This window comes from Myotis nattereri, assembly GCF_964212035.1.
Source record: "Myotis nattereri genome assembly, chromosome: 14".
NCBI lineage: Eukaryota > Metazoa > Chordata > Mammalia > Chiroptera > Vespertilionidae > Myotis > Myotis nattereri.
In genome coordinates, this window is record NC_138089.1 from 25419281 (window position 1) to 25445977 (window position 26697).

Sequence of the window (26697 nt, forward strand, 5' to 3'; positions counted from 1 at the left end):
TTTTGATCCCAAAGGTATTGATAACTGCTTTGTCTCCCCAAACAGCTAGTCTCATTTTCAATAAAACCCAGCCAGCAATAGGCTATAATGGAGGTAAAATGTAGCACTGTATCTCATCCTGCTATTGCAGCTGCTCCACCTGATTTCCTGCTATTATTATCCCACAACACTTCTCCCCAGCAAAAAAGAAACTAGGACAAAAGGGAAAAATTGGATGGTTTAATAGGATTTTTATTATGATTATGGATTTTTTTTTATATTTTATTGATTTTTTTTTACAGAGAGGAAGGGAGAGAGACAGAGAGCCAGAAACATCAATGAGAGAGAAACATCGATCAGCTGCCTCCTGCACATCTCCCACTGGTGATGTGCCTGCAACCAAGGCACATGCCCTTGACCGGAATCGAACCTGGGACCCTTCAGTCCGCAGGCCGACGCTCTATCCATTGAGCCAAACCGGTTTCGGCGATTATGGATTTTTTATATGTACTTAAATATGAAGTTCATTTGTCTTATTCCTAAAAGTCAGTAGTTAAAGAGACTTCGTAACTTCAGTGTCTTCTACTTTCTTGATAAACCATTTCAGATTCTTAGCTTTATAGAAAAAAATATTTTTACATATAGTTAATTTTCATTGGCTGTTCACACAGTTGTTATTACTGCCAAAAGCCACTGCATTATTATTATTGGCTTGAAGGGAGAGGCTCTCTTCTGTAGATAATATTTGCAGTTTGTATTGAGAATTACTAATTTGTGTAATTCAGATTTATAACTAAAATAATGTTAAAAATTAAACCTTCATTTATGCTTACCTCTATTGTAGTGGAGGCGAAATTGTTAGAATATAAATTTTTCATTCTTCAGAGTTCTTTCTTCAAGCTGCATAATTAATGTTATTCCGATCTTCTTTTTCCCATACCACCACTCCCCCCCCCAAAAAAAAACACCAAGAAATTTCATTTTTATCATTTCTATTGTTGCCTTTGGCCGCTGAGATTTTCTCCTTCCACTCCTGAAATGTGAAGACTCATAAAATCCAGGAATCTAATAATGTGTTCATTGCTGAGTATAGTAAGAAGATTATTTCATAATTCTTAGAAATTACTATCTGAATAGGCTGTTTCAGTATCATGTTAGCATATTTAATAATGTTGGCATGTTAATTTTAACATAGGTCCAAGATATATCTCATTGTTTTATATTTACATCCATTGTTTGTCGTTTTTATATGAGGTTGTTTCTTTCCTGCATTGCCCCCCCCCCATGTTCATGGTTTTGTAATTTTTTTTAAAATATATTTTATTGATTTTTTTACAGAGAGGAAGGAAGAGGGATAGAGAGTTAGAAACATCGATGAGAGAGAGACATCGATCAGCTGCCTCCTGCACACCCCCCGCTGGGGATGTGCCTGCAACCAAGGTACATGCCCTTGACTGGAATCGAACCTAGGACCCTTCAGTCCGCAGGCTGACGCTCTATTCACTGAGCCAAACCGAGCAGGGCCATGGTTTTGTATTTTTGTCCTGTTGTGATCTTTGGCCTGTGTTGAAAAATTCTATCTCCTCCCACTAACTTCTGCATGCCACAACACATATAGTTTTTGCGCTCAAGGCTTTGTGAAGGAGGATGATCTGTAGTTAATAATCAACTGTTTGGTATCCAAGGACGGTTTTATTTATGAAGAAGAACCTGGAAGGACCTGTTGGCAGTTACACTACCTCTGCATTTATGGTACCTTTTTCTTTATTAACGTAGGCCTTTGAGAGTTAACTTGTTTTAATAAGGGAAACCAGACAGAAAGGGAAGAGCCACAGTTAGAACTGATTATTAAAAAATAAATGGTTATTATAACATTTGGGATAGAAACTTAGGCACATTTTTTAAAACTTTATTTTAGTTCTAAAGACAAAAGAGTTTAAACTCTTAAAATAGAACAAAGAAGGATTGTTGCTGCAGTATGATTGATTGCATGCTCAGTGTAGCATTAGATTATTGCCTGGATGCATAAATTTTATTTTCTCAGTTTCTATGGCGCAAACTACTATAGCCATGCAAGTTAAATAAATGTTTTTTGCCCACAACCTGAAAAATATTAGGTGGAATGATTTTTAAAAAAGACAGATCTGAGGAAAATGTAGAAGCTAGTCCAATTTTTTTTTTTTTTAATCCTCACCTGAGAATATGTTCAGAGACAGGGAGAGGGGGACAGGGCGGGAGCCTCGATGTGAGAGAAGTCTCTAGTACACACCCTGACTGGGGATAGAACCTGCAACCTTTTGGTGTACAGGGGGACACTCCAACTGAGCCACCTGGCCAGGGCATTAGTCCAAATTTTTGAAGTCCCCTTTTATTTTGTTATTGCTAGATAATTTTAGTTTTATTTATGGCAATTAGAACTTTAATGTCATAGATTAGTAATAGAACAAAATAAGGGTAGAATGTCATGATGCCAATGCACATTGTAGGATGAGGCTAAAATTGTACCAAATTGTTGCATATTTAGGCTACTTTTATTTTAAAAGTTTAACTTTTTGTTAATCCTTGCCCAAGGATATTTTTTCCATTGAGTTTTAGAGAGAGAGGAGCAGGAGGGGCGGGGGGGGTGCCTTCCACCCCCACCCCCACCTCCATCGGGGTGCCTGGGATTGAACCCACAACCTAGGTACATGCCCTTGACTGGGCAACGCTGGCCAGGGCAAAAGTTTTTAAACTTATGAAGTGGCATAAAGTACTCACAGATTGAACAGGTAGTTACCTTATTGATGGCACATTATATAAACACTAATTTAAAATATTTACTGAAAATCCAAAAAAATGAAAATTATGCTGACATATCATATATGGAGTTCTGAAGTTACTATAGCCATTCCACTTAGACAAAATAGGTAATAATGCCAGCTCCAAGGCTCTTCTTACTTCAGAGCCTAGGCTGGTTGGTCTGACCCAGATGTTTTTACCTCACTCTTCCTTAGTTAATCCCTAGGCTATTAAGATTTGAAGTGTTGCTAGGAATAAAGTATCCGTTCATAAATTGAATAGGAATCCGACTGGGCCTGTGTGAAGACCCATGGGAAGACATGTATTTTTAGAGAAGCAAGGTTCTGGGTTAGTGTAACTTTCCACTTATAGTTTATCATGAAAAGGAATTGCTGGAAGTTTGCAGAGTACACTGAGCAATAAGAAGAGAAGTAGACATCTTTACGAAATAGCTATGTGCCAGGCAAGAGATGAAAAGTTTTTTTGTGTAGAATACCTTAGTTTTTCTGAAAACTTAATATTAGGAATATGTTCCTGTGGAAAGTAGTTACCCAAAGGATTGTGTTGAATATCTTTTGTGAAAATGATTTTAAATTTGAATATTTTACAGATAAAGTCACCATATGTCTTGGTTTCTCTGGGACAGGCCTGGTTTATGACTACTGAATAATTAGTAATGGCACTTCTTTCTCAAAAATGTCCCAATTTGGACCATAAATTATGTGCTTGTCCTAATTACAAAAGATCATGGGTCTTATTGTCACTACATAGCAATCCATTTATTTGTCTTTTATATAGTTCTGATTCTCGCTGCAAGGATTTATCTTTTGTCCTCTCTGAACCCCCTTTTTTACATGAGTAATTTTTAGGATGCCTTTTTCTTTTCCTTATAGTTGGTAAGGGAGGAGATAGATATATATTTGATTAAATTTTCTTATTATGATAAAGTCTAAATACAACAAAATAGAATAGAAAAGGGGACTCCTTTTGGATTTTATTTAAACCAAGATAAGGTCCATACATTGCATTTGGTTGATAAATTTGAGTCTTTCTAATTTATAGGTTCTCTCACTCTCATTTTTATATGATGTAATACACTTATTAAAGGAATTTATCATCTTGTAAAGTTCCTACTCTTTGCATGTTGGAGGTTGTACATGGTGTCACTTAACATCTATCTATACAAAAACCTAATATGCAATTAGACTGAACGCGGAACAACTGGTTGCTATGACGTGTGCTGACTACCAGGGGGCGCATGTGGACCATTGCGGGCATCAGCAGCAGGCAGTAGAGCACGCAACATGGCGGGTGTCGGCCACAGCGGGATGGTGGAGCAGGTGAACAGGGGCACCAGACCAAGGCAGGGCTCCAGTTCCTGTCATCGGGGCAAGCTTCTGGTGGTTACTGAAAATTCTTTGCTCCCGTGCGCCTTGATCCTGCCTGGCGCTCACACCTACTGTTGGTGTCGGTCCCACTTGCACCCGGCACTGAAGCTGCTGCTTGAACCCACTGCTGGCCCCAATCGCCCCTGAGGGCTTCTCCACCTCCCCCTGCTCCTGAGGGGTGATCGGGTTAGCAGCCGCTGCTCGAACCTGCTGATGGCGCTAGCCCCACTCGCATCCACTGCTGGCGCTGGCCCCAGTCGCTCTCTGCCGTCAGCAGGTGCAAGCGGGGCTGGCTCCCTCAGCGCATGGGAGGGGCGGGAGCGGGGCTGCTGGCAAATGGGACCGGGGCCATGGCAGGAGGGGCTGGGTGGGGGCATGGAGGAGGAGCTGAGAACTGCCCCCGTGCCCACTGCAACCTCGCAGCCCACAGTTCCTTTCAAGGTGCATGAATTCATGCATTGTCCCCTAGTATTCTATAAGATGACAACCCACACACATCCATATTTCATGTAAATAGTGATTAGGTCAATTGCAAGTACACTTTTATAAGAATACTATGTACTTCCTTGAGAGTTACCTAATACCTACTTGTCTATGTGATGTTAAGCAGCTGTTGATATTTATTGCCTAGATCAGCCATTCTTTTTTTTTTTTTTTTTTATTGATTTTTTACAGAGAGGAAGGGAGAGAGATAGAGAGTTAGAAACATCGGTCAGCTGCCTCCTGCACATCTCCTACTGGGGATGTGCCCGCAACCCAGGTACATGCCCTTGACCGGAATCGAACCTGGGACCTTTCAGTCCACAGGCCGACGCTCTATCCACTGAGCCAAACCGGTTCCGGCTAAATCAGCCATTCTTAAGCTGTACACTCTAAAAAATTAAAGGCCCCAAAGACCTTTTGTTTGTGTGGGTTATATCAAGATTTGCCAGATTTAAAACTGAGGGGAAAAAATCTTAATTATCAATTGATTTTAAAATAACAGTAACAAATCCTGCTTACCTAAGTAACATGATTTTTGTGGAAATACTTAATTTTTTTTAAGTGGCATTATTTTCCATTTTTGCAAATCTCCTTAGTATCTATCTATCTGGCTTAATGAAAGACAACAGTTTTCTCATAGATCCTTCTGCATTTAATTTGTGTTTGTTTTGGTTGAAGAATATGAAGAAAATTTGTTCTCACACAGATAAGTAGTTGAAAAGGGAAAGATCGCCCGTATTTCCTGAAAGAATCTGGGGAACTTCAGGAGTTCCAAAAACACAGTTTAAGAACAACAGGCCCAGATTATTTCTATTACTAGAGGCCCAGTGCACAAAATTCGTGCATGGGTAGGGTCCCTGGGCCTGGCTGGCACCCAATAAATTTCTATTGAACGAGTACAAAACCATTTTACATAAATGTTAAAGGCATGCTTTAAAATTAAATATCCATTGCATTTTGAAGTTATTTATTACATGTTCTTACAAGCTAATATCTTTTTAAAGTATGATACTTTGTAAAACATTGTGTAATGTATCCCACAATACATACAAAACAGTTTTAGAATGTCAGAACAGTATGATACTGGAAAGTGGAGTTGTTTGTTTTTGACCTTAGGTTATGTCCCTCTAAAAAATACAGTCAGATTACAGTGTTTTAAAATCACTTGGAATAGTTCTTTATGCCACCAACTTGATACACAGAGATAAATTCTTTTAGTCATTTCAGATTTTTCAGGGACTGCTTTTTGTTTTGTAATTACATAAAATGTGGTTACTAAGTGAAATTTATATCTGTATACAGAGAAATCTGACTTCTAGTCTTTTCCACCCTGTCCCCTTTCTGTCCCTATATGTAAGACTTAACAGATTATTCATGATTACAGTGTTTCTTTTTTTATCCTGGTACTTTTATTATAACAGAAGAAGCATTTAAGTTCATTTACTAAAAGTATCTGCTTCTAGATTTTTCAGTAACTAATAAGTATTTTTAGGCCATGGAAGAGGAACACTGACTTTTCTGGGTTTTTTCTGGTGACCACATTTCTTGCCTTAATATAAGCAGTCAAGGTAGGAAACTTCCTAATCTCTCTTGAAATGCTAGATACTTTCCATTTATCTCTGATGATTTCAGACACTTAAATCTGACTAACACTTGGGACACTGGTTCTACTTATAATAGAACGCTGTCATTTAACATTTCTTGAATGAATAAAATTCAAGAAATTTAGATCTGAAATTTAGATATTATCTTAGAAAGAATGTAATCTATTTTTTAACTTAGTCATTTGAAGTTCAGAGTGCTTGATTGTATAAGTTTTAAATTAAATCTGAAACCTGTTTAATAATGTCTATTTTATTCTAATAGCTGAAAGAAGCTGCAGTATCATAGTTCAGCAATATATGTCACATTCTAATATGATATATTTATATTATAGGCTAAAAACTATTAAATCAGGCTGTTCATATGGGGAAGCAATTGGGTTCAGATTTTAGTTTGCAGTTTTCTTATTCTGGCCTTGGCAAGTTTCTTAGCTTTGGTGAGTAATTCTTTGGCAAATTTAATTCTTTGGCTAAGTAGGAATATTACCTTCCTCATAAAGATGGTGTGGGCATCACATGAACTAATGGATGTAAAGTGATTGAGGGAACAGTGGTTGCTACAAAAATAAGCATCCAATAAATGTTAGCTTTTATTTGAAAATTGTTATTGTTACGAAATTTTGATCAATTCTTTAAACTCTATATGCACCTTACTTAGGATAAGTAGTGCTTATTACATGCTGTAAATATAGCACCTCATTTTCATGACTCCATTAGTTATATGAAAAGAACCAACTATTAACAAAGGAATAATCAGGGTCTAACTAAAATTTGAGGCTTCTGGCTTCACAATGTGCCAGTGCTTACCATATAAATATATTCACATTAAAAAGACTTAATAGAGCCCAAACTGGTTTGGCTCAGTGGATAGAGCGTCGGCCTGCGGACTGGAGGGTCCTTGGTTCGATTCCTGTCAAGGGCATGTACTTTGGTTGTGAGCACATCCCCAGTCGGGGCCATGCGGGAGGCAGCTGATCGATGTTTCTAACTCTCTATCCCTCTCCCTTCCTCTCTGTAAAAAATCAATAAAATATATTTTTTTAAAAAAGACTTTATAGAAAAGAAAAGACTTAATAGGTAAGGGAGCTTTAAGGAAACATTTTTCTTACCATCAGGTTGCTCGTTAGTTAAGCTGTTTTGGTTTGTTTGCTTTTCTTAGCTTTATTGAGGTAAAATTATAATATATTTTTAGTGTTCAACATGATGATTTGATATACATATACATTGTGAAAGGATTCCAACAAGTAAGTTAATTAGCACATTAATCCCTTACATTTGTTCCCTTTCTTGGTTGTAGGGGTGAGAATCTTTAAGTTCTAATCTCTTGGCAAATTTCAGTCATATAGTACTAGTATATACAGTATTATCAACCAGAGCAGGGGTGGGGAAACTTTTTTCTGACAAGGGCCATTTTGATATTTATAACATCACTCGTGGGCCATACAAAATTAATCAGCTTAAAAATTAGTCTGTCATATTTTGTCAAACATAATTAACTCACCCCTAATGCCTTGGCAGCTCCAGGCCCAATGATACTGCAGGCCTTATACAACCTGAGGGCCTGACGTTCCCCAACCCCTCAACTAGAGTCACCATGTTATACATTAGATCCCAGACCTTATTAGTTTTTATAACTGAAAGTTTGTACCCTTTTACTAACCTTTCCTCATTTCTCCTTCAGCCCCTTGCAAACACGATTCTACTCTCTGTTTCTATAGTAGTAAATTTTATTTTTATTTTTTTTTAACGATTCCACATATAAGTGATACCATGCAGTATTTGTCTTTCTCTATCTGGCTTACTTTACTTAGCATAATGCCCTCGGGGTTCATCCATGTTGTCTCATGGCGGAATTTTCTTGTTTTTATGGTTGAATAATATTTTGTTGTAGGTAAATAACTAGATATAACATTTTCTTAGTCCATTCATCTTTTGACAGATACTTAAGTTGTTTCCATACCCCGGCTATTGTGAATAGTGCTGCAGTGAGCATGGGAGTCCAGGTGTTATCTCTTCCAGATGGTGATTTTCCCCCTTTTGGATATATTCCCCAAAGTGGAATTGCTGGATTATATGGTAGTTCTATTTTTAATTTCTTGAGAACCCTCCATACTGTTTTTCATAGTGACTGTACCAGTTCCATTCCCACCAACAGTGTACAAGGGTTCCCTTGTATCCACATTCTATCTAGCATTTATTATCTCTTTTTGGTGATAACCCAGAATATTTTTCCATTCATTTGTGTCTTCAGTTCCTTTCATCAGTGTTTTTATTGTTTCACTGTGCAGATCTTTCATTTCCTTGGTTAAATATATTCCTAAAGTATTTTGTTCTTTTTGGTGCTATTGTAAGTGAGATTGTTTTCTTTATTATTCTTTCCTGTAGTTCTCTGTTAGTGTATAAAATGCAACTGATTTTTGTTTATTGATTTTCTATCCGGCAACTTTACAGAATTTGTTTAGTCTGTTTTTTGGTGGAGTCTTCAGAGTTTTCTAGATGTCATCTGCAAACAGAGAATTTTATTCTTTCTGATTTGGAGATCTTTTGTTGCTAATTGCTCTGGACTTTCAGTCCTATTTGAATAAAAATAGCAAGAGTGTGCATCATATTCTTGTTCCTGGTCTTAAAACGAAAGCTTTCAGCTATTCACCATTGAGTATGATGTTAGCTGTGTGTTTGTTCTATTATGTTGAGATACATTCTATCTATATCCAATTTGTTGAGAGTTTTTATGAAAAAAAATGTTGAATTTTGTCATAGATTTTCTTCATCTATTTGTTTTTTATTCTTCATTTTGTTAATGTGGTACATCACATTTATTGATTTGGAGAGTTGAGCCTTTTTTGTTGTTGATCCTCACCTGAGAATATTTTTTCATTGAATTTTAGAGAGAGTGGAAGGGAGGGGGAGAGACAGAGAAACATCAGTGACACTTCGATTGGTTGCCTCCCGTGTGCGCCCTTACCAGGGCTGGGGTTCAAGCCTGCAACCTAGGTAAGTGCACTTGACTGGAATCAAGTCCAGGACCCTTTAGTCCAATGGCCAATGCTCTATCCATTGAGCCAAACCAGCTAAGGCTAATTGAATCATTTTTGCATCCCCGGAATAAATCTCACGTGATCATGATGTGTGATCCTTTTACTGTATGTACTGTTGAATTCATTTTGCTAATATCTTGTTGAAGACTTTTGTATCTTATGTTCATCAGGAATATTGGCCTATAGTTTACCTTTTTTTATAGTATTTTTGTCTGGCTTTAGTATCAGAGTAATGCTAGCCTCATAAAATGAGTTTGGAAGTGTTCCCTCTATAATGTTTTAGAAGGTTCCTCTCTCCCTCTCCTCTTCCCTCTCTCCCTCCCTCCCTCCATCCCTTCCTTCCTTCCTTTCTTTCTTTTTTAATCCTCACCCGAGGATATGTTTATTGATTTGAGAGAGGGGGAGAGAAAAATATCTATGTGTGAGAGAAACATTAACTGGCCAACCTGCCCTGATGAGATCGAACCTGACACCTAGGTATGTGCCCTGACCTGGATTCAAACCCAGAGCCTTTTGGTGTATGGAAGGACTTTCCAACCAACTGAACCACATCGGCCAGGGCAGTTTTATTTGTTTTTAATATGATAGGATTACAGTGAGATTGAGGAATGCCAAAATGAATTCAGATTGGATGACAAGTCCTTAGGATTCCAGCCAGAATCTTTTAATTATACCTTATATTACCTATCTTTTTTTAAATTTAGTTTATTGATTTGAGAGAGGAAGACAGTGAGAGAAACATCTATTTGTTGTTCCCCTTATTTATGCATTCGTTGGTTGCTTCTTGTATGTGCCCTGACTGTGGCTCAAACCCACAACTTTGGCGTATTAGAATGACGCTCTAACCAACTGAGCTACCTGGCCAGGGTCCTAACTTATTATTTTAGATATGGGGAGTTCCAGGAAAGAACAAATGGTGGGCTAATGTTATCTTTCCCCTCCCCACAAAACAAAACAGGAATTAAAATGTACACTTTTTTAGAGATATGTGCTAAATGTTGAAATTTGTTGTTTGGTGTTTGCCTTAGAGTGGAGGAGAGTTAACAGATAAACAAGATTGAATATGAGTTGATAATTGTTGAAATAGTAAGTAAATGAAGTTCTTTATAAAATTTTACTTTATACTTATTTAAAATTTTTCACAATAAAATGTTTTAAAGTTTAAAACTTTAAACTTGTTACAACAGGCAAGTAAACATAATCAGATTTTTCAGTCTCTCCCCATCAGTGCGACTTGCCCTCTGAACCCAATTTCTCTTACAGCTATCACATATTTCCAATCAAAAGGAAAATAGAGTAGCTACGTAGGTATATAATGACTTTATACTAAGAGGAAATGTTAATATTTTAAAGAGGTCTACACAGATTCTGGAAGGTATTCCTGACAGGAAGATTGAAGAAGCAAATGGGAAATTAATAGTATGTTTAGTATACAATAGATTTCATTTTATAAAATAGTTGAATATCTGAAAAGGTATCTTATAAATACCAAATCAGTGCCAGTCAAGATTTCTCTAAAAAAATTAATAGGCTATTTAGGGTGCAGGTTATTCTGTAACTGTTGGCAAATCTTAGTTTTAGCGGATTTGGCGAATTACTAACAGGACTCAAACTGTAAATTCCTCTCCTGTACTTCATACTATCGGCTTAGAAGTAGGAAAGTGGTTCCTATTTACATTTCTTATTTTCTCTACTTCTTTAATGTAACCCAGCATATCAAAAGTTGGGTGCTTGCAATGTGTCAAATATCTTGCTAGGTTCTCTTATGAATGTTATGTCACTTAATTCTCAAAATAGTGCAGTGGGATGGTTTACAAATGAACAAACTGAGCGAGAGTGGTCACATAGCTAGTAATAGGGTGAGTCAACTCCTTATGATTCCAGAATCTTTTCATTATACCATATTCCCTATTTTATTTAAAAAGCCTTCCACCTTCACCAATATAATCTTGCCCTTTTCTCTCCTCCTGACTTTGGGTACTGCTACCCACCTGAAGTTTTGGCAGTTTTTACTTTAGGATTCTTTGCCTGAAATTGGATGGGGCTCCTGGATCTGGGTAAAGAAAGGAAAAATATATGTTTTTTTTTATTGGGCATCATCCCCTACTAGAGTGATTATTCATTATCTTTGGTATTAAAAAAAAAAAAGTTAATGAGCCTCTTCCAGTCACTCATACCTTCCTTATAATTCAGTCAGTTGCAGGCTCCCTATATCGAGTCTGGCTGCAGTTCAGGAAGGGTTATAGAACAAAGGCCTATGAATCCCTAGAATTTTTACAAGGTTTATCGGTGTTTTTCTGAGGAAAATATTCATGGTCTTTATCAGAGTCTAATAGAAGTCTGTGATCACTCTTCGAAAAGGTTAAGAAATATAGGTGCCCTAGGATTTGGTTGCTAAGCAACCAAGAAGATATTAGACTCCGTTCTTCTTGGACCTAAAAAGGTGTGTCCCTTTGATCTATTGGGCCAAATTGAGTACCACCACAATGCCCACTGTGAGCATGCTTGTTTTCTTATAAAGAAACTAGAGGCCCAATGCACGAAATTCAGGTATGGGGCTTGGCCCTCACAGCTGTGGCGCTTGCCTTGGGCCTCGCAGCCCCTGCTTCATCCAGAAGGTCATTCAGCTGTCCGATCTAATTAGCATATTATGCTTTTATTATTATAGATGATCAGTGATTTCAGTTTTTATTTATTTTTTGTTAATTCTCACCAGAGGATATTTTTTCCTTGACTTTTTTAGAAAGAGTGGAAGGGAGGGGGAGAGACAAAAGAGAGAAACATCTATGTAAAAGAGACACATCGCTTGGTTGCCTCCCACTCATTTTTAGTTTTGAAAATTCAAATAATTTTGCTACTAAAAATTGTAGCCTACTTAGTTTTATTTGTATTAACTTGACATAGATGCACTCTAAGCTGTGCTTGGTAAACTCAATTTTTTTCCAAAAGAAAATGCTTTCTTTTTAAAGGAAGGTATTAATAACAGGTCTAGAAGCCAGATAAGAATTCCTAAAGGAATCTGTGTTTTGGTAGCATAAGGGATGGTAACAAGCAGCTCCCAAACATTGGCTTGTAAATAAGTATTTCTGTGTTGTTATAAACTGATAGCCAAATAAACATTTATTATAGATCTCCTCAAAGAAGAGATTAGGCAAATACTGTCTCCTTTGAGCAGTTCACCAAAGAAGAGTTGGTAGGAATTCCTGTAAGTATGTGTGTTCAAAGTTTGAAATCAGCTAGAAAAACAGTAACAAGGTAGTTATGCTCATACTAAGAATCAATTTTTGAATATTGATACTAGAGTAAATGGAAGCCTAGTGGGTTTCCTTCTTGCTTTAATAAACAAATGGGGAAAGAATTGGAATTTCAATGTGAAACAATATTGACTCTTAGTGGATTCTTAAGAAATCCTAAACTCATTGAAGAGCTATGGGCCATGCAATATTTTTTTAGAATTCAGAGATGATCATGAAGACCACATTGCTTTAACAGGGGCTTTCTGGTCCTTTGGCCCATTAGGTCAAAGGGGATACCTTCTTATTAAGTAGAAGTCTCCTTTTTCTTTCTTTCTTTTTTTTTTTTTTTGTTTTTTTTTTTTGTTGTTGTTACCCAAGTATCATTTGATGTATTTATCTGGGTATAAATTATCATGTAGTCCTGTAATAGCTAAATAAAAAATGGTTCTTAAGGATATAAGATTAAAGGATATGGTACAGAAGTATTGTCAATTGTCTAATTATTCATGGATGCTAGTACTTTGTGGGCCAGGAGCCCCAGTTGCAAAGGATCTAATATTGTTTTACTGTATTTTCCTAATCAACAAATAAAAAATTTTGCACTTTTCGGAGTACAAGATTAAGATATTGGCAGGATTGGTTTCTCCTGGGGCCTCTCTCCTTGGTTTGCAGGTGACCTGCCCTCTTGCTGCCTCTTCACATTATCCTTTCTCTGTGTGCATGCATTCTTAGTGTCTCTTCATGTCTCCAAATTCCCTTTTCATATAAGGATACTGACCATATTGGATTAGGGCCCACTCAGTGGCCTCGTTTAAAAAAAAAATTTTCAGTTGAAGTAGGTTAATTAACGTACTGGTTGCGGGTGTACAACATAATGATTCAGTCCAAATGCATTGCGAAATGATCACAACAGTCTAGTTAACATCCTTTACCTTACATGGTTACCAAAAGTATTATTTTTCTTGTGATATAAACTTTTGAGATCTACGCTCAGCAACTTTCAGGTATGCAGTACAGTATTAACTGTAGTCACCATGCTGTATGTTGTATCCCCATGACTTATTTACTTTATAACTGGAAGTTTCTACCTTTTGATCCCCTCCATTGATTTCTCCTACCCCACCCCAAAATTTTTGCACTTTTAAAAAACTCCTTTTTTCCCAAAAGATTGGAAACCAAGTTATTGGTGGTCTATAAGAGATTTCTCATAATCTGGGGTATAGGATTTTTTTTTTTTTATGGTGTCTTAGTTTGGCCCAGCTGGTGTGGTTCAGTGGTTGAGCATCTACCTCTGAACCAGGAGGACATGGTTCAATTCCCGGTAGGGCATATACCCGTGCTGAGGGCTTGATCCCCAGTGTGGGGCGTTCAGGAGGCAACCGATCAAAGATTCTCTCTCTCATCATTGATGTTTCTATCTCTCCCTCTCCCATCTTCTCTGAAATCAATAAAAATATTTTTTTTAAACAAAGATGTCTTAGTTTTTATATTGCACACTAACTACTTGGTTACCAAGTACCGGAAAATGAAATATAGTATTCAGAAGCAGTAAAATTCAGCATTTAGAAATATTTACTCAGTAAAAAATAAGTTTGTAAATAGAAGACTTCTCAACAAAGAGGGAAACTAACAGGTAAATGCTAAAATACTTTGTGTTTTACTTTATTCAGTGCTAGAATTCTGGGTTTTCTTTAGGGTCAAACTGTGATATGACAGGAAAACCCACAAAGATGATTAAAGGAGAATAAAATCACAAAATTTAGCATAATAAATAATTGTGATTATTTTTTTTGCATAAGGATTTGGAGCAGCTTACTATGCCAGTTATATTCATTAACTAAAAAGTACTATTTTGTCAGTGTCCTGGGGCTAATTTATTATAAGAATTAATGAATGAGAATTTTGGCCTAAATACTGCTGAAATGTTTACTGAAACTGGACCAAAGATTAGCATCCGTGTAGAGGCTTAATCATTTTTTATATTAAGATCTCAGAGAAAAGTTTTACAATATTTTGATGTTTTGTGTAATGGGAATTCTTGAAGTTCTTGGGTCTCATAACAAACCATCATAGATGCTTATCCTCTAGGAAAATAATGTACTACTCACCATTCCAAAGGTTTCATCTTGCTCAGGAATCTACTGTATGAGTAAAAATAGACTCGTTTTATGCATAGACCAAACACTGTACAGGAGTAGGCAAAACAAGTTTATTGATGACACAGAACTCTGTATTCAAGTGTGTTTGAGTATAGCAAGTAGACTACAAGAATATGTAAATAATGAAGGCCAGCAATTCCAGTCACTTACGAGATTGTACATAAATGCACTGTGACATCCTTTTGCGTTAATAAAGCTATTATAATAATCATAACCTGTCTTTTTCGATACGAACAACTATAAACCTACTTTTGCCCTAACATGTATATCAATGTTTTGTTTTTAGTTTATGTCTTTCATCGCCATTACTTTTTAAATTACAAATTATTCTGAGTAATTCTATTATCAGTATAGCTTCTGGTGAGTAGTTTGGTAATAGAATGTTGAGTATTTACAATTTTCATTCTAGGGTTTTCTTTTAGAATGTAGAATCTTCTAAGAAAAACTCTGAGGAAAGAATTGAAAGTATTTAAAAACTTATGAAAAAATGTAGACTTCCCACTATGTTTGTGGGAGTGTAATACGGTTTTTACTTTCTGAGAGGTGGTTCAGCATTGCTAATAAATATGCTCATGCCATTCTAGCAGTTCCACTTTTAGGAATGTGTCTTAAGGAAATGTTTGTGCACATGTATAAACAAAAGTACACACACACACACACACACACACACACACACACACACACACGGCCCAGTGCACGAAATTCATGCACAGGTAAGGTCCCTAGTGACTGCCAGCTGCCAGCTGGTGCCTCCCTTCCCTGGGCTGCCTGCCTGCCCCGCCAATCTGATGGCCCCACCAGCTCCCAGGCTCTGAGGGAGCCTGGTGGCAGCCCTGCTGCTGCTGCTGCTGGTCACCGCCTGTGGGGCCTGATTGCCCCGCCACTGCCTGGCTTCTAGGCACTGAGGGAACAGGGCAGCAGCCCCGCCCCCCACCGCCCCGGCTGGTCATCCTGCGATCAGCTTGGCAGGGCATTGGGCCCCTGCACAGCTCCCTCAGTGCATGGGAGCCTGGTGGCTGCATGGTAATCAGATCAGAGGGTCAATCAGGCCCCACCCAGCGACCAGTGTCTCACACCTACCGTAGCCTGGCGCTGCCCACTCACCTGCTCCACCATCCCGCCCTGCTCCCACTCTCATCTGGGCGCATCAGGGCCTGCAGAGCCTCGTCTGCCAGTACCGAGTCACCAACACCCGCCATGTTCTGCACCACCCCCTGGTGGTCAGTGCACGTCATAGCAAGTGGTTGAACTCCCTGCAGAACTCCCAGTCGAGAGGACAATTTGCGTATTAGGCTTTTATTATATAGGATATATATACACAAACCATTCAGTGCAGCATTGTGTGTGTCATGGAAAATTAGCGACAACCTAAACATCAACCTGCAGAAGACTGACTTAAATTACAGTAGATCCATGGGATAAAATACCGTGCCATCATTTAAGAGGAAGAAGTAAATTTGTATATCTCCTTTGAATATAGAAAGATGTCTAAAACTTACTACTAAATGAATAAAGCAGATTACAGAACAGTAGGGTTATTTTATTTTTGGAATATCTTTGGAAAATGGAATTGTAAGAATTTCACTTTATTTTATGCTTTTGTGGTGTTTGAATAATTTTTACAAGCAGTTTTTAAATAATAAGATTAATGATTCAGCTATCAGGAGGTGAGGGGAATCCGATTGGACATACAATTAAGCTCTAAATGCCCTTACTGCTATATACTTACCTACCTGGTCTGCCAAATAATCACAGAACATGTATGGTCAGGTTCTGTTCATCTGTGTTTTACAGGTTCTTGCTGCCCATTGTCCTTCATTCTTAATAGAATTTTCCATGAGACCAATCAGTAAGTTTTCTAAATAGTTTAAGAGATTTATAAAATAATCTCTTTCCCTAAGAGACTCCTGTGTCAGTGATAAACGATGGGATGCTTTTGGGATTTTCTTTCTTTGTAGGGAGGGTGATGTTTTCTCTTCAGAATGACTCATTAAGTGTAAAGGCATACTTTAGGATTGTTTTTCCCCTTCATGGTTGTGAAAATGCAATACTTGGCACATAGGCAAACCTAAAGAGTTTGCAAATTGCTTCCCCTCTCTGGATAAGAGAAACATCTTAAAATAGCACATAACATAGCTTTTATAAATAGTAGTTACTTTATGTTTGTTGAATGAATGAATGCAGAAAAACTGGCAAATCTAGATAATATAAGCAAATCTAGATAATATAAATTCCAAAACAGTCAAGAATTTTAATATGGACTTGTTTGTCTAACACAGCACCAATAATTGGTGCTGAGTTTTACAGGTTTTTTTGTTTCAATTCAGATGTAGCTCTCTAAAATAAGTATTAATTACTTTAATAAATAGAAGCTATATGTTACATCCTAATTTTTTTTCTGAACTCTCCACCACTGTGTGTGTGACTTCTTACAGTTAAAATATATGTAGTCTCTTTCTTCATCTATAAAATAATGAATAAGAATTTATCCTAAAACTCTAAATTTTTTATCAACTTAAGAAATTTTACCTAAACTACAGAAAGTGTAACAGATATTAATGCCTTATAAATGTGCATAACCCACTTCTAGAGTAAGTAAATCTGGTTCCCATTTCAGTGTTTTAAAATGAAAGCGGTTTGGACAGAGGAGGCAAATGTAGAGGTATGAGAGGTTCTTTTCCTATCTAGACTAGTACATGTTTTTAAAGCATATGCTGAGGCTCCAAACACAATAGGACAGAACCTTCAAAAAGTCTTGAGAATATCGCCCTTTAAAGAGGTAAATCAAAGTCCATGTCATTCTAATTCTTATTAAGAATAGTCTGCCGAAACCGGTTTGGCTCAGTGGATAGAGCGTCGGCCTGCGGACTGAAAGGTCCCATGTTCGATTCCGGTCAAGGGCATGTACCTGGGTTGCGGGCACATCCCCAGTAGGAGATGTGCAGGAGGCAGCTGATCGATGTTTCTCTCTCATCGATGTTTCTGGCTCTCTATCTCTCTCCCTTCCTCTCTGTAAAAAATCAATAAAATATATTTAATAATAAAAAAAAAAGAATAGTCTGTGCATCCTCGGTTAGTTTAGCAGTATATATGTATTTTATTATTTTTGAACGAGTTATAAGTAAAATAATACGAGTTATAAGTAAAATGTCAACCTAAAACAATTTAAAAGTGTAGTATGTATTTAGCTTCATTATTTATGGCATGTACTCTTGTCCTGTCACCCCTCTCCTCCAAGTACAACTAAGTATGTCTTTCCTCCATAATATTCCATTAATGAAATTTTTCATGACAAAAGAAATTCATGCTATGGACTATAAAATAGGGGTGTTATTTTAAAACTGGATTTTAATTGCCTCCTATTCTAGTCATGGGTTTGTTGTACCAAGTCCAGTAGCCCCTAGCAGGGTTCTCAACCTGTGGGTCGCGACCCCTTTGGGGGTCAAACGACCCTTTCACAGGGGTCACCTAAATACATCCTGCATGTCAGATATTTACATTACAATTTAAAACAGTAGCAAAATTACAGTTATGAAGTATCAACGAAAATAATTTTATGGTTGGGGGTCACCACAACATGAGGAACTGTTTTAAAGGGTCGCGGCATTAGAAAGGTTGAGAACCACTGCCCTAGAGGGAATATAAATTTAGGCAAAGTGGTCAAGGGATAAACAAGTGTTGCAGAAGAGATGGGGGAAAAAGGAAAACTTTATCTTGGCCCTAAATTACTAAATCATGATATTTCTTTAGTCTCTTAATTGTTTGCCCCAATGTTTCTCTTTTTTCTTTTTTTCTTTTCAGCCCTGAACTTCTCTTAGGTACTCTGCCTTCATTAACTTGCTACAAATTGTAAGCCTAACTTCGAATTTGTACTAATCCCAATTATATGAACTTTTCAACAGATTTATATCTTCTAATGCTTGTTACTTATCTCACCTAAACTGTTGGGTTTTGTTTGTTTTTTCATGTTTTCCACATATAGTCTTCTCACATTATTTACTGTTACAAGATTGAAATAACACACTGTTGAAGAAGAGAAAAACATTTTTACCCATATTCATGTTGTTAGTAGCAGCTTATCTTCACATGTATTTAAAGACTCCAAAGAGCCATTGAAACTCTTATTTACTCTAAACAATAGTCCATACACACCTGAGTTAGCAGGACAGGTATTCTTCTTTCTATTATACAGATGAGAAAACTGAGACTTTGAGACATTGCATACGGCAGTGTCAGGATTCATAGAAATTTAGAGCAAGAAAAAGCCTAATGAAAATTTTACTTTGAGGAATTTAAGGTTCATCTATAAAAAGTTATTTTTCTGAGAACACCAAACTTAAATTATTTAAGTTGCAGGCTAGAACTCAAATTTCCTAATCCTTAATATATAGTGCTTTTTTATTTTCCCAAGGAAAAAAAACTGTTACAGTACAAACACTCAGTATTTTAATTTTGGTTGGAGATAGAAGATAAGCATATAATACAGCTGCCACATTAGTTCTCAAGGAAGTTGGTCATGTACATAAAATGCGTTCATATATTTGTTGTATTTTTTTCTGTGATTTAAAAATTAAATTGAAGGTGGTAATCATACCAAAAAACCTTCTTTTCCCATCTCCCTTTTATCATTTTGTAAAGTTATTAAAAAGAAAGAAATTATAGAAATATTTAAGAATAAATTCAGCTTACATATATAACAGAATCAGAAATTGAATCTTAAACTTAGTGACTATTTTCTTTTAATCCTAATTGAAAGTTTTTCTGGCATGTTTTTTCTCTTCTCCTTAATCGAGTTAAAGATCGTTTATGGCTTCTGTCTATCTGTTATTCTGTATATCTGTTAATTTTCATTATTTAATAGTTTAAATGTAGAGGTAGGTTGGTCTGAATATATTGATTTCAGGATATATTTTAGGTGCTTGTTTCTAGTGAATCTCAGTTTGAGGGTATTGCTTAAGGGAAGAAATTTGGTTAATTGTAGCTAGTTGGAGTTTAGAGAACTGAAGTTTGCTATATGCAGTTCTTTATTTAGTAAGTGAGAAAAATCCTTATAATTTTATAACTATACTGTATGAACAACCTGATAAAGCTCTGAAAAAGAAATAAGGCCTAGGAGATGAAGAATATATGGAGGATTTTAAATTGAGGATTTTTCTGAGCTAGGTTCTAAAATAAAATAGTAAATTGTGGCTAGTAGGATGAAAATAGTTATTAACCTTCCTGTAAGATCTGAAATAATATTGTTGCCCTTGAGAAAAGTAGGCATTACAGTGTAATGATATTACTCAATCTACTTCTTTTGTCAGCCTAAGTAAGAAGAAAGTTTCTGTTTTTCTTTAACACATGCCTGTTTTTAACATAGAGTTTCCTGTAGTTTCAAAGATGTCTAAAATATACCTTTGTGGGTGTGCATATTTGTCCTTACTTTGAAATCTCATATTTGGGCTCTAGATTCCAAAGTGATTTTTATATTTAGGAAAACCATTACCTCCCAAAGGTTTTCTTAGGAGAGTGAGGAAAACAAGTGTAAAATTTCATTGTAAATACCTTGTTGTTAATATGCTTGGAAAATTATATTCATAGTAAAAATGGTCTCAGTGTTCTGATTAAAATTTAATGATGGATGATAGATATTGTAAAGCCAAAGGAATTAAAATACGAGGGACATTTTGAGAAAATGGCTTGGTCATATATATATCTAAATATATATTTACTAACATATTTTGTCAGAAACCAAAATTGAGGGAAGAGATTTGGCTTTTTGTTAGTTTGTGAAATTGATCAGAGATTGCTCCTTGGCTTATTTGCTGTCTGCATAGGCTGTTAACAATTGTTTCTCTGGCAGCAGATCTTGTTCATCAGGATTGCATCATTTCTGGGAGAACGGCCAAGGTCCACAGCCTCAGTACAAAGACTGTCTGAAGCATATGAAGCCTGTTCTCTTTCTGAAGCAGCACTCCTCTTCCTGCCAGTCCTCTTCACAGGATTACTGAAGCAGACTTGTTCTGAATTTTCTTTCATTGAATTGTCTGTTTATTGGACTCTTGTCTCCCAGCTGCTTCCGGCTCACCTGGCTGATGCAATTTCTTTCTCTAAATCTCTGTTGGAATTATTCTTAAAACACTCTCTTCTGAGAGTAACCAGACAGATCACACAGGTCTTGTGCTTTCAGCAAGTAAAGTCATATAGAGAAGAGACTGTCATAATGACAAATACAAAGACTTTTGTTTTTTTGTTTTGTTTTGTTTTTTACAAATACAAAGACTATTGACCATTTCTGAACACAATTAAAAAGATAGGAGTAATTATAAACTATTTCTGGCATGTTCTGTTTAGTAGCCTGTTCCCAAGAACCTGTATGTAAATGGTGACTTCTCAAAGGAGTAGTCAGTACTGGGAGGCAGGCTGATTCTGCTTCTGAATTCGAGAACATACTAGTGTTTTTGTGGATTCTGATGGATTGTTCTGGAAATACTTAAATTGAAATGCATTCATTTTCCTCCTGCTGTGCACTCAGACTTATTTCTTTTTTTCCTTCTGTCATTTCCTTACCTTTCTTATTTATTGCTGCTAGAGGAGTCTATATCTGTTTTGAGTTCTTTGTGTGTTTTTGTTGTTGTTGTTCCTTTTACTGTTACCTTCATCCTTTTATTTTTATAATTTCTAATATGTTCTTTGTGAATTGTTTCTACAGAATAGTTTCTTTTCCAATTTTTAATAAGTTGGAAATTCGTAAAATAACATAGAGTACATTTCCTTTCCTTGGTAACTGAAATACCATTAACAGCTCTTTCACTTCTGGCTAATGTTACATTTCACTTTTTCCCCCCAAAAAGTCCTAGGTCATCACCTATTTCTTTTCCCTTTTTCGGAGGGTAGAAAGTTGATTACAGTTTTATTTTTCTATGTGTTTCTATTACGGAGTTGACCACAAATAGAAATTACTTTCATTTGTCAATCTTTTTCTGTAGTAGGACAAGAAGATATAAGTGGGATGGAATGGGGAGAGGAAAAGGAATAATATGAACTTATTGGGCCATGGCAGATTCTTGTATGACTGGAGAGTAAATTTGACATTTGGTTAAAGAAAAGCCTCTGAATTTGGAAAGGGGTCAGTGAAGAAAAGAAACACTTCCTGGGAGAAAACAAAGGTATCCCTTGAGAAATGGGAGATAATTCTAATTTGAAGGAAAGAGAAGGAATATCCAGTGGCATAATAAAATATTTATCACTTAAGTAAAAAAAAAAAAAAATGATGTAAAGATTAAAGGATAAAAATATAGCACTAGAGCCCCAGCCAGGTGGGTTAGTTGGTTGAAGCATCATCCCATATACCAAAAAGGTTACGGGTTTGATTCCTGGTCAGGGCATAAACTAGGTGGCTAGTTTGATCCCCAGGTGTAGCCCGCTGGGGCGGGACTGCAGGAAGTTGGCTCCAAGGCGTCTCCGGCCCCTCTCACCCAGTCCCACCTCGCTGGCCAACTTCTAATTAATTTCCTTTCAATGTTCACGAATCCATGCACCGGGTCAGTAGAAAGACAAAGTTTCTTTCTCCCTCTCCCTCCTTCCTCTGTCTCTAAAATCAATAAGCATATCCTCAGGTGAGGATTAAAATAAATATATATAGAATGAGAGAGAGTACTAATTGGATCATAGGATGTTAAACAAGACAGTGTCTATCAATGTTATTTCTTTCTATACTAATTTGTGTCTCAACTTTTTCTAGGTCTTCAGAGCTACTGACATAATTTTTTGGGACTTCATATTCAGAGGTCTATAAAAAGGTGACTGAGCCAAATAAATTATTTTAATTTGTTTTATTTTTTTGTATTTTGATGAATGATAAAATAATATATTGAGATAAGAATAATCAAAATTCATTCAGCAAATATTTTTTGGAAACCCTTTATGTGTTAAGCACTGTTCTGGACATTGGAACTACAGCGGGGGATAAAAGCACAAAAACCACTATCCTCATAGAGTTTATACTCATAGAGTTTATAGAGAGACAAATTAACAAGTAAGTAAAAAGTATCTTAAAATTGTTTCACCCGGAGACAGTGTTAATTCTTTTCAGTCTCTAGGACACATCTCCAAACTATGTAATAGATTAATAAATGCTATAACTACTAAGCTTAGTAAACTATACTAGGAATCTGTTGTCTTGGCTTATAAAACTAATGCCATTATTATAAGAAAATATTGCATATAGACTATCAAAATTAGCTGGGGTGGGATTTCATTAAGGAATGTATTAATTATTTATTAGGGAGATACCTGAAGTAATTTTTTCATCTTTTCCTTTTTAGTATATATTTTAAAAATTATTCACAGAAAAATCACAACTATCAATGTAGATTTGTAAGTTGTTTTTTGTTATTGTTTTTTTGATGTTAATCCTCATCCAAGGATACTTTCTACTGATTTTTAGACAGAGTGGAAGGGAGGGGGAGAGACAGAGAGAGAGAGTGAGAGAGAGACATCGGTTGGTTGCCTCCCCCTTGGGCCCTGACCAGGGTGGGGATCAAGCCTGCAGCCAGGGTATGTGCCCTTGACCAGAATCAAATCCAGAACCCATCAGTCCACAGGCCAATGCTCCAACCATTGAGCCAGACCAGCTAGGGCTAAGTTGTTTTTTATCTAAAAGCCTACTGTGTTTATAGACATATAATAATGGCTGTGACAGAGGATTTTTAATGGTGCCCAGTAACTTTTTTTGTTGTTCTTTACTGAAAATATAATACATGATTCAGATTCCTATATTGGTCAGGGAAGGTATGGTTATTATCAGACTCTATTTTTGATTATCGAGCCAGGCAGTATGGGGACTTTTTTATTTTTATTTTTAATTCGAATTATACAGTGATACTAAAAGTAGCGAAAGTTGAGCCAACAATCCTCAGTATTTAATGTTTTGCCCTTTGGGCTTATTTGATGTGTTCTCCTATCATTGCAGATTTTTATTTCAATTTTCCAGAGACTATTAAGGCTGTACTGCTTAAATCTCTGTCTGGATATATTGTTAGGGAAAGGAAACATTTATGTGTATGACGGGCTCAAAGGCAAAAGGTTATATTAGTCACTTTTATGAGCTGTGAAGAAGCAATAGATAGGAAGATTTGCCCTTTCATTTTAGTCTTAAGTCTTAGCAATATGTCACCTTCTGTTGAGTAGAACCAGACCTATTGCCACATCCATATTTGGAGAGTCCTAGATCCATTGGAGAGATCAAGCTCTTGCAAAGTGTAGGTGCCTGGGAGGACTGACTGCTCAATTGATAGTTATTCTAGCATTCTAAAATGACACAAAAGAGTAATACAGTTTATACGTTCTTAAAAATCTTGGATTGATTCACTGTTCACAACTGGGTTTTTTACCCGTATTAATTTGCTTCATATATCAAAATAAGATTGAAGCATCTCAGATTGTCTACCACTTAAAATATTGAATATTTTTCATGCCATATTTTTTGAAGTATAAATAATCGTTTGAATTTTCTACCATCTTCATTTACCATTAATCAGTATATCAGTTATGACTTTTTGCAGTCTTTTTACAGAAATCTTTATCAATCTGGGTCTTTAACATGACTTTCTTTTTTTTCCCCCTTTTTTTTCAATATATTTTATTGATTTTTTACAGCAAGGAAGGGAGAGGGATAGAAAGTTAGAAACATCGATGAGAGAGGAACGTCTATCAGCTGCCTCCTGCACACCCCCCACTGGGGATATGCCCGCAACCAAGGTACATGCCCTTGACTGGAATCGAACCCGGGACCCTTCAGTCCGCAGGCCGACGCTCTATCCACTGAGCCAAACCAATCAGGGCTAACATGACTTTCTTCCCACACAATATGCTTGTATTTCATCCTTTTAATGTGTTTGTTGTATTTAATGGGTTTTTTTGCAATATAAAACCATTAATGTAAAATCATACAAAGGAAATTTTTTTCCCTTTGCGCCATATCTCCAAATACCTTAATCTACTTCTGCATTTTTACACTTCAGTAGTTTGTGAGTCTTTCTGTTCTCAAATTCCACTGGTTATTGTCACCAACTCTTAAGGTATCATCACTGCTTTTCCATATAAAATTTTCTGATCTTTATCATGAAGCTGTATTCTTCGTGGTTTATGTTTTTATTCATACCTTGTAATGGATGTTACCTCACAAATATAGTTGTTAAAATAAACTGCATCTTCTCCCAAAATTACAGTTAAAAATGGTTTTAAAAAAGAAAAGAGGCCTGGCTGGCATGATTGAGAGGTTGAGTGTCGACCTGTGAACCAGGTCGACACTGTTCAGTTCCTGGTTGGGGCACGTGCCTGTGTTGTAGGCTCAGTTCCCAGTGTGGGGTGTGCAAGGTGGCAGCCGATTGATGATTCTCTCTCATCATTGATATTTCTCTCTCTTTCCCTCTTCCTCTCCCTTCCTCTCTGAAATCAGTAAAAATAAAATTTTTTTAAAAAAAAGGAAAAGTGTGTTCTATAACAAAAGAAGGCAATAAGAAACAGCTCTGTCTAGTCAGATAGAAACAAACTGATCTCTTTTATCATATTTAATTTGAAAGAAATAACATTGGCTGCTGGAAAAACTGCATTTGTTTGTGGTGGGCGGAGGGAGCAGTGTTTAAATGAAGATTTTGAATTGTCAAAAATTAAACTGACATTTCCATTAACCAGCCTATATATTTAAAATTGTTAGGTCCCGGACTACTGGAAAATTTCGTTTGATGAGATGTTGTACAGTGGGGGAAATGTGCTTATTAGTGAGCTGGGCAAACTATTACTTTCTCTTTATCTGAAAGGTGGAAAAATAAAATAGAAATGAAAAGAAAGCGTAACTGTTGCTACCTCATTAATGAAGTGCATAGTAAACATGGGACATGTGTAGATCTCTTGCTGTACTTATTTTATATTTATCCCTTTAAAAGGCTTATTCAAAAAGTGGAAAAAATGTTTAGGATAAATATAAAGAACTATCTGGTTACTAGATATTTTCCTTTGCTATGGCAGGATTCCTCATGTCCATAACATGTTGGTTGAGGCTCTACAGCTCACCCCCACTCTCAGAGTGGCCAGTCTCCATTAATTGGACCCCGTGATTTCCACTTTCTGCTGTGTTGGACGTCATGAGCATTGCAATCCCTCTGGGAGTCACCACACCAGATACATCCTACTCAGATATGGCTGCTGGATCAGAGTAAGTGCTACTTCCTAGTTAGTAGGTGAATTACCAGTTTGTGTGGAGACAACTTGTGGGCATCTAATAATAAATATGTAGTATTTTCTAAATCCAAGCCTAGCCCACTGTAAATGACAGTAGACCCTTTCTCCCATAGAAGCTGAATATGGGAGGGGAAAAATTGGGGAGGGGGGTTTCTAAGTAAATAATTAAATGGGATGAAATTTGCAAAGTATTGACTACATTTTTACTTGTTTTGATGGGTGGGGAAGATTGAAATAAAGTAGGTGTCACTACCTGCTTCTGTAGAATTGGTGGATGGAGATAAAGAGGAGTTCTCTCCAACTGATTTTCCTTGAAGGCCTCTTCCTATGTACTTCTCATTATTCTAGAGTAAAGGGGCTGAAACTTTATATGGGCAGGTTACTTAAACCTTATATGGGGCAGAAAACATGGAAAGTTAATGTCATCTGTTTTTTATAATATTCATTGCCTAGAAAGAGGACCTTCAAAATCAGTGGTACCAAACTTTTTTTTCAGCTAAGAGCAGCTTTAGGAATTCAGAGTTTGTCGAAAAGTCCAATCCCTAAAATAGACTCTCAATTCTTGAAGAATTTAAATGCCAAATGGCAATAAAGGTAGGCCTTCGTTATAAAACTTTATATATTATTCACAGTTTAAAAGATTTTAGCCTTTTGTATCCCTTCTCTTTTAAGTGTCCGAGATTCCCCCTGCTCACAGATTCCCCCTCTTGTCCTTTTACCTCCCTTGTACCCAATCTTCCTTGCTTACAGAAAGGAAGTGGAAGCCCCCTACCTTTCAAGACGAAGTGGCACTACACAAGGATGTGAAA

At 36.6% G+C, this 26697-nt stretch overlaps 1 protein-coding gene across 1 annotated transcript in view; it reads left to right on the forward strand.

Annotated features, from left to right (window-relative positions):
• SETD5 (SET domain containing 5) overlaps positions 1-26697 on the forward strand; it is an 81476-nt gene that overhangs the window by 7241 nt on the left and 47538 nt on the right. The window contains exons 2-3 of the mRNA XM_081106037.1: positions 22389-22446; positions 25676-25862. Coding sequence (XP_080962163.1) covers positions 25792-25862 — 71 coding nt within the window. The 5' untranslated portion in view covers positions 22389-22446; positions 25676-25791. The remainder of the gene's footprint in view (positions 1-22388; positions 22447-25675; positions 25863-26697) is intronic.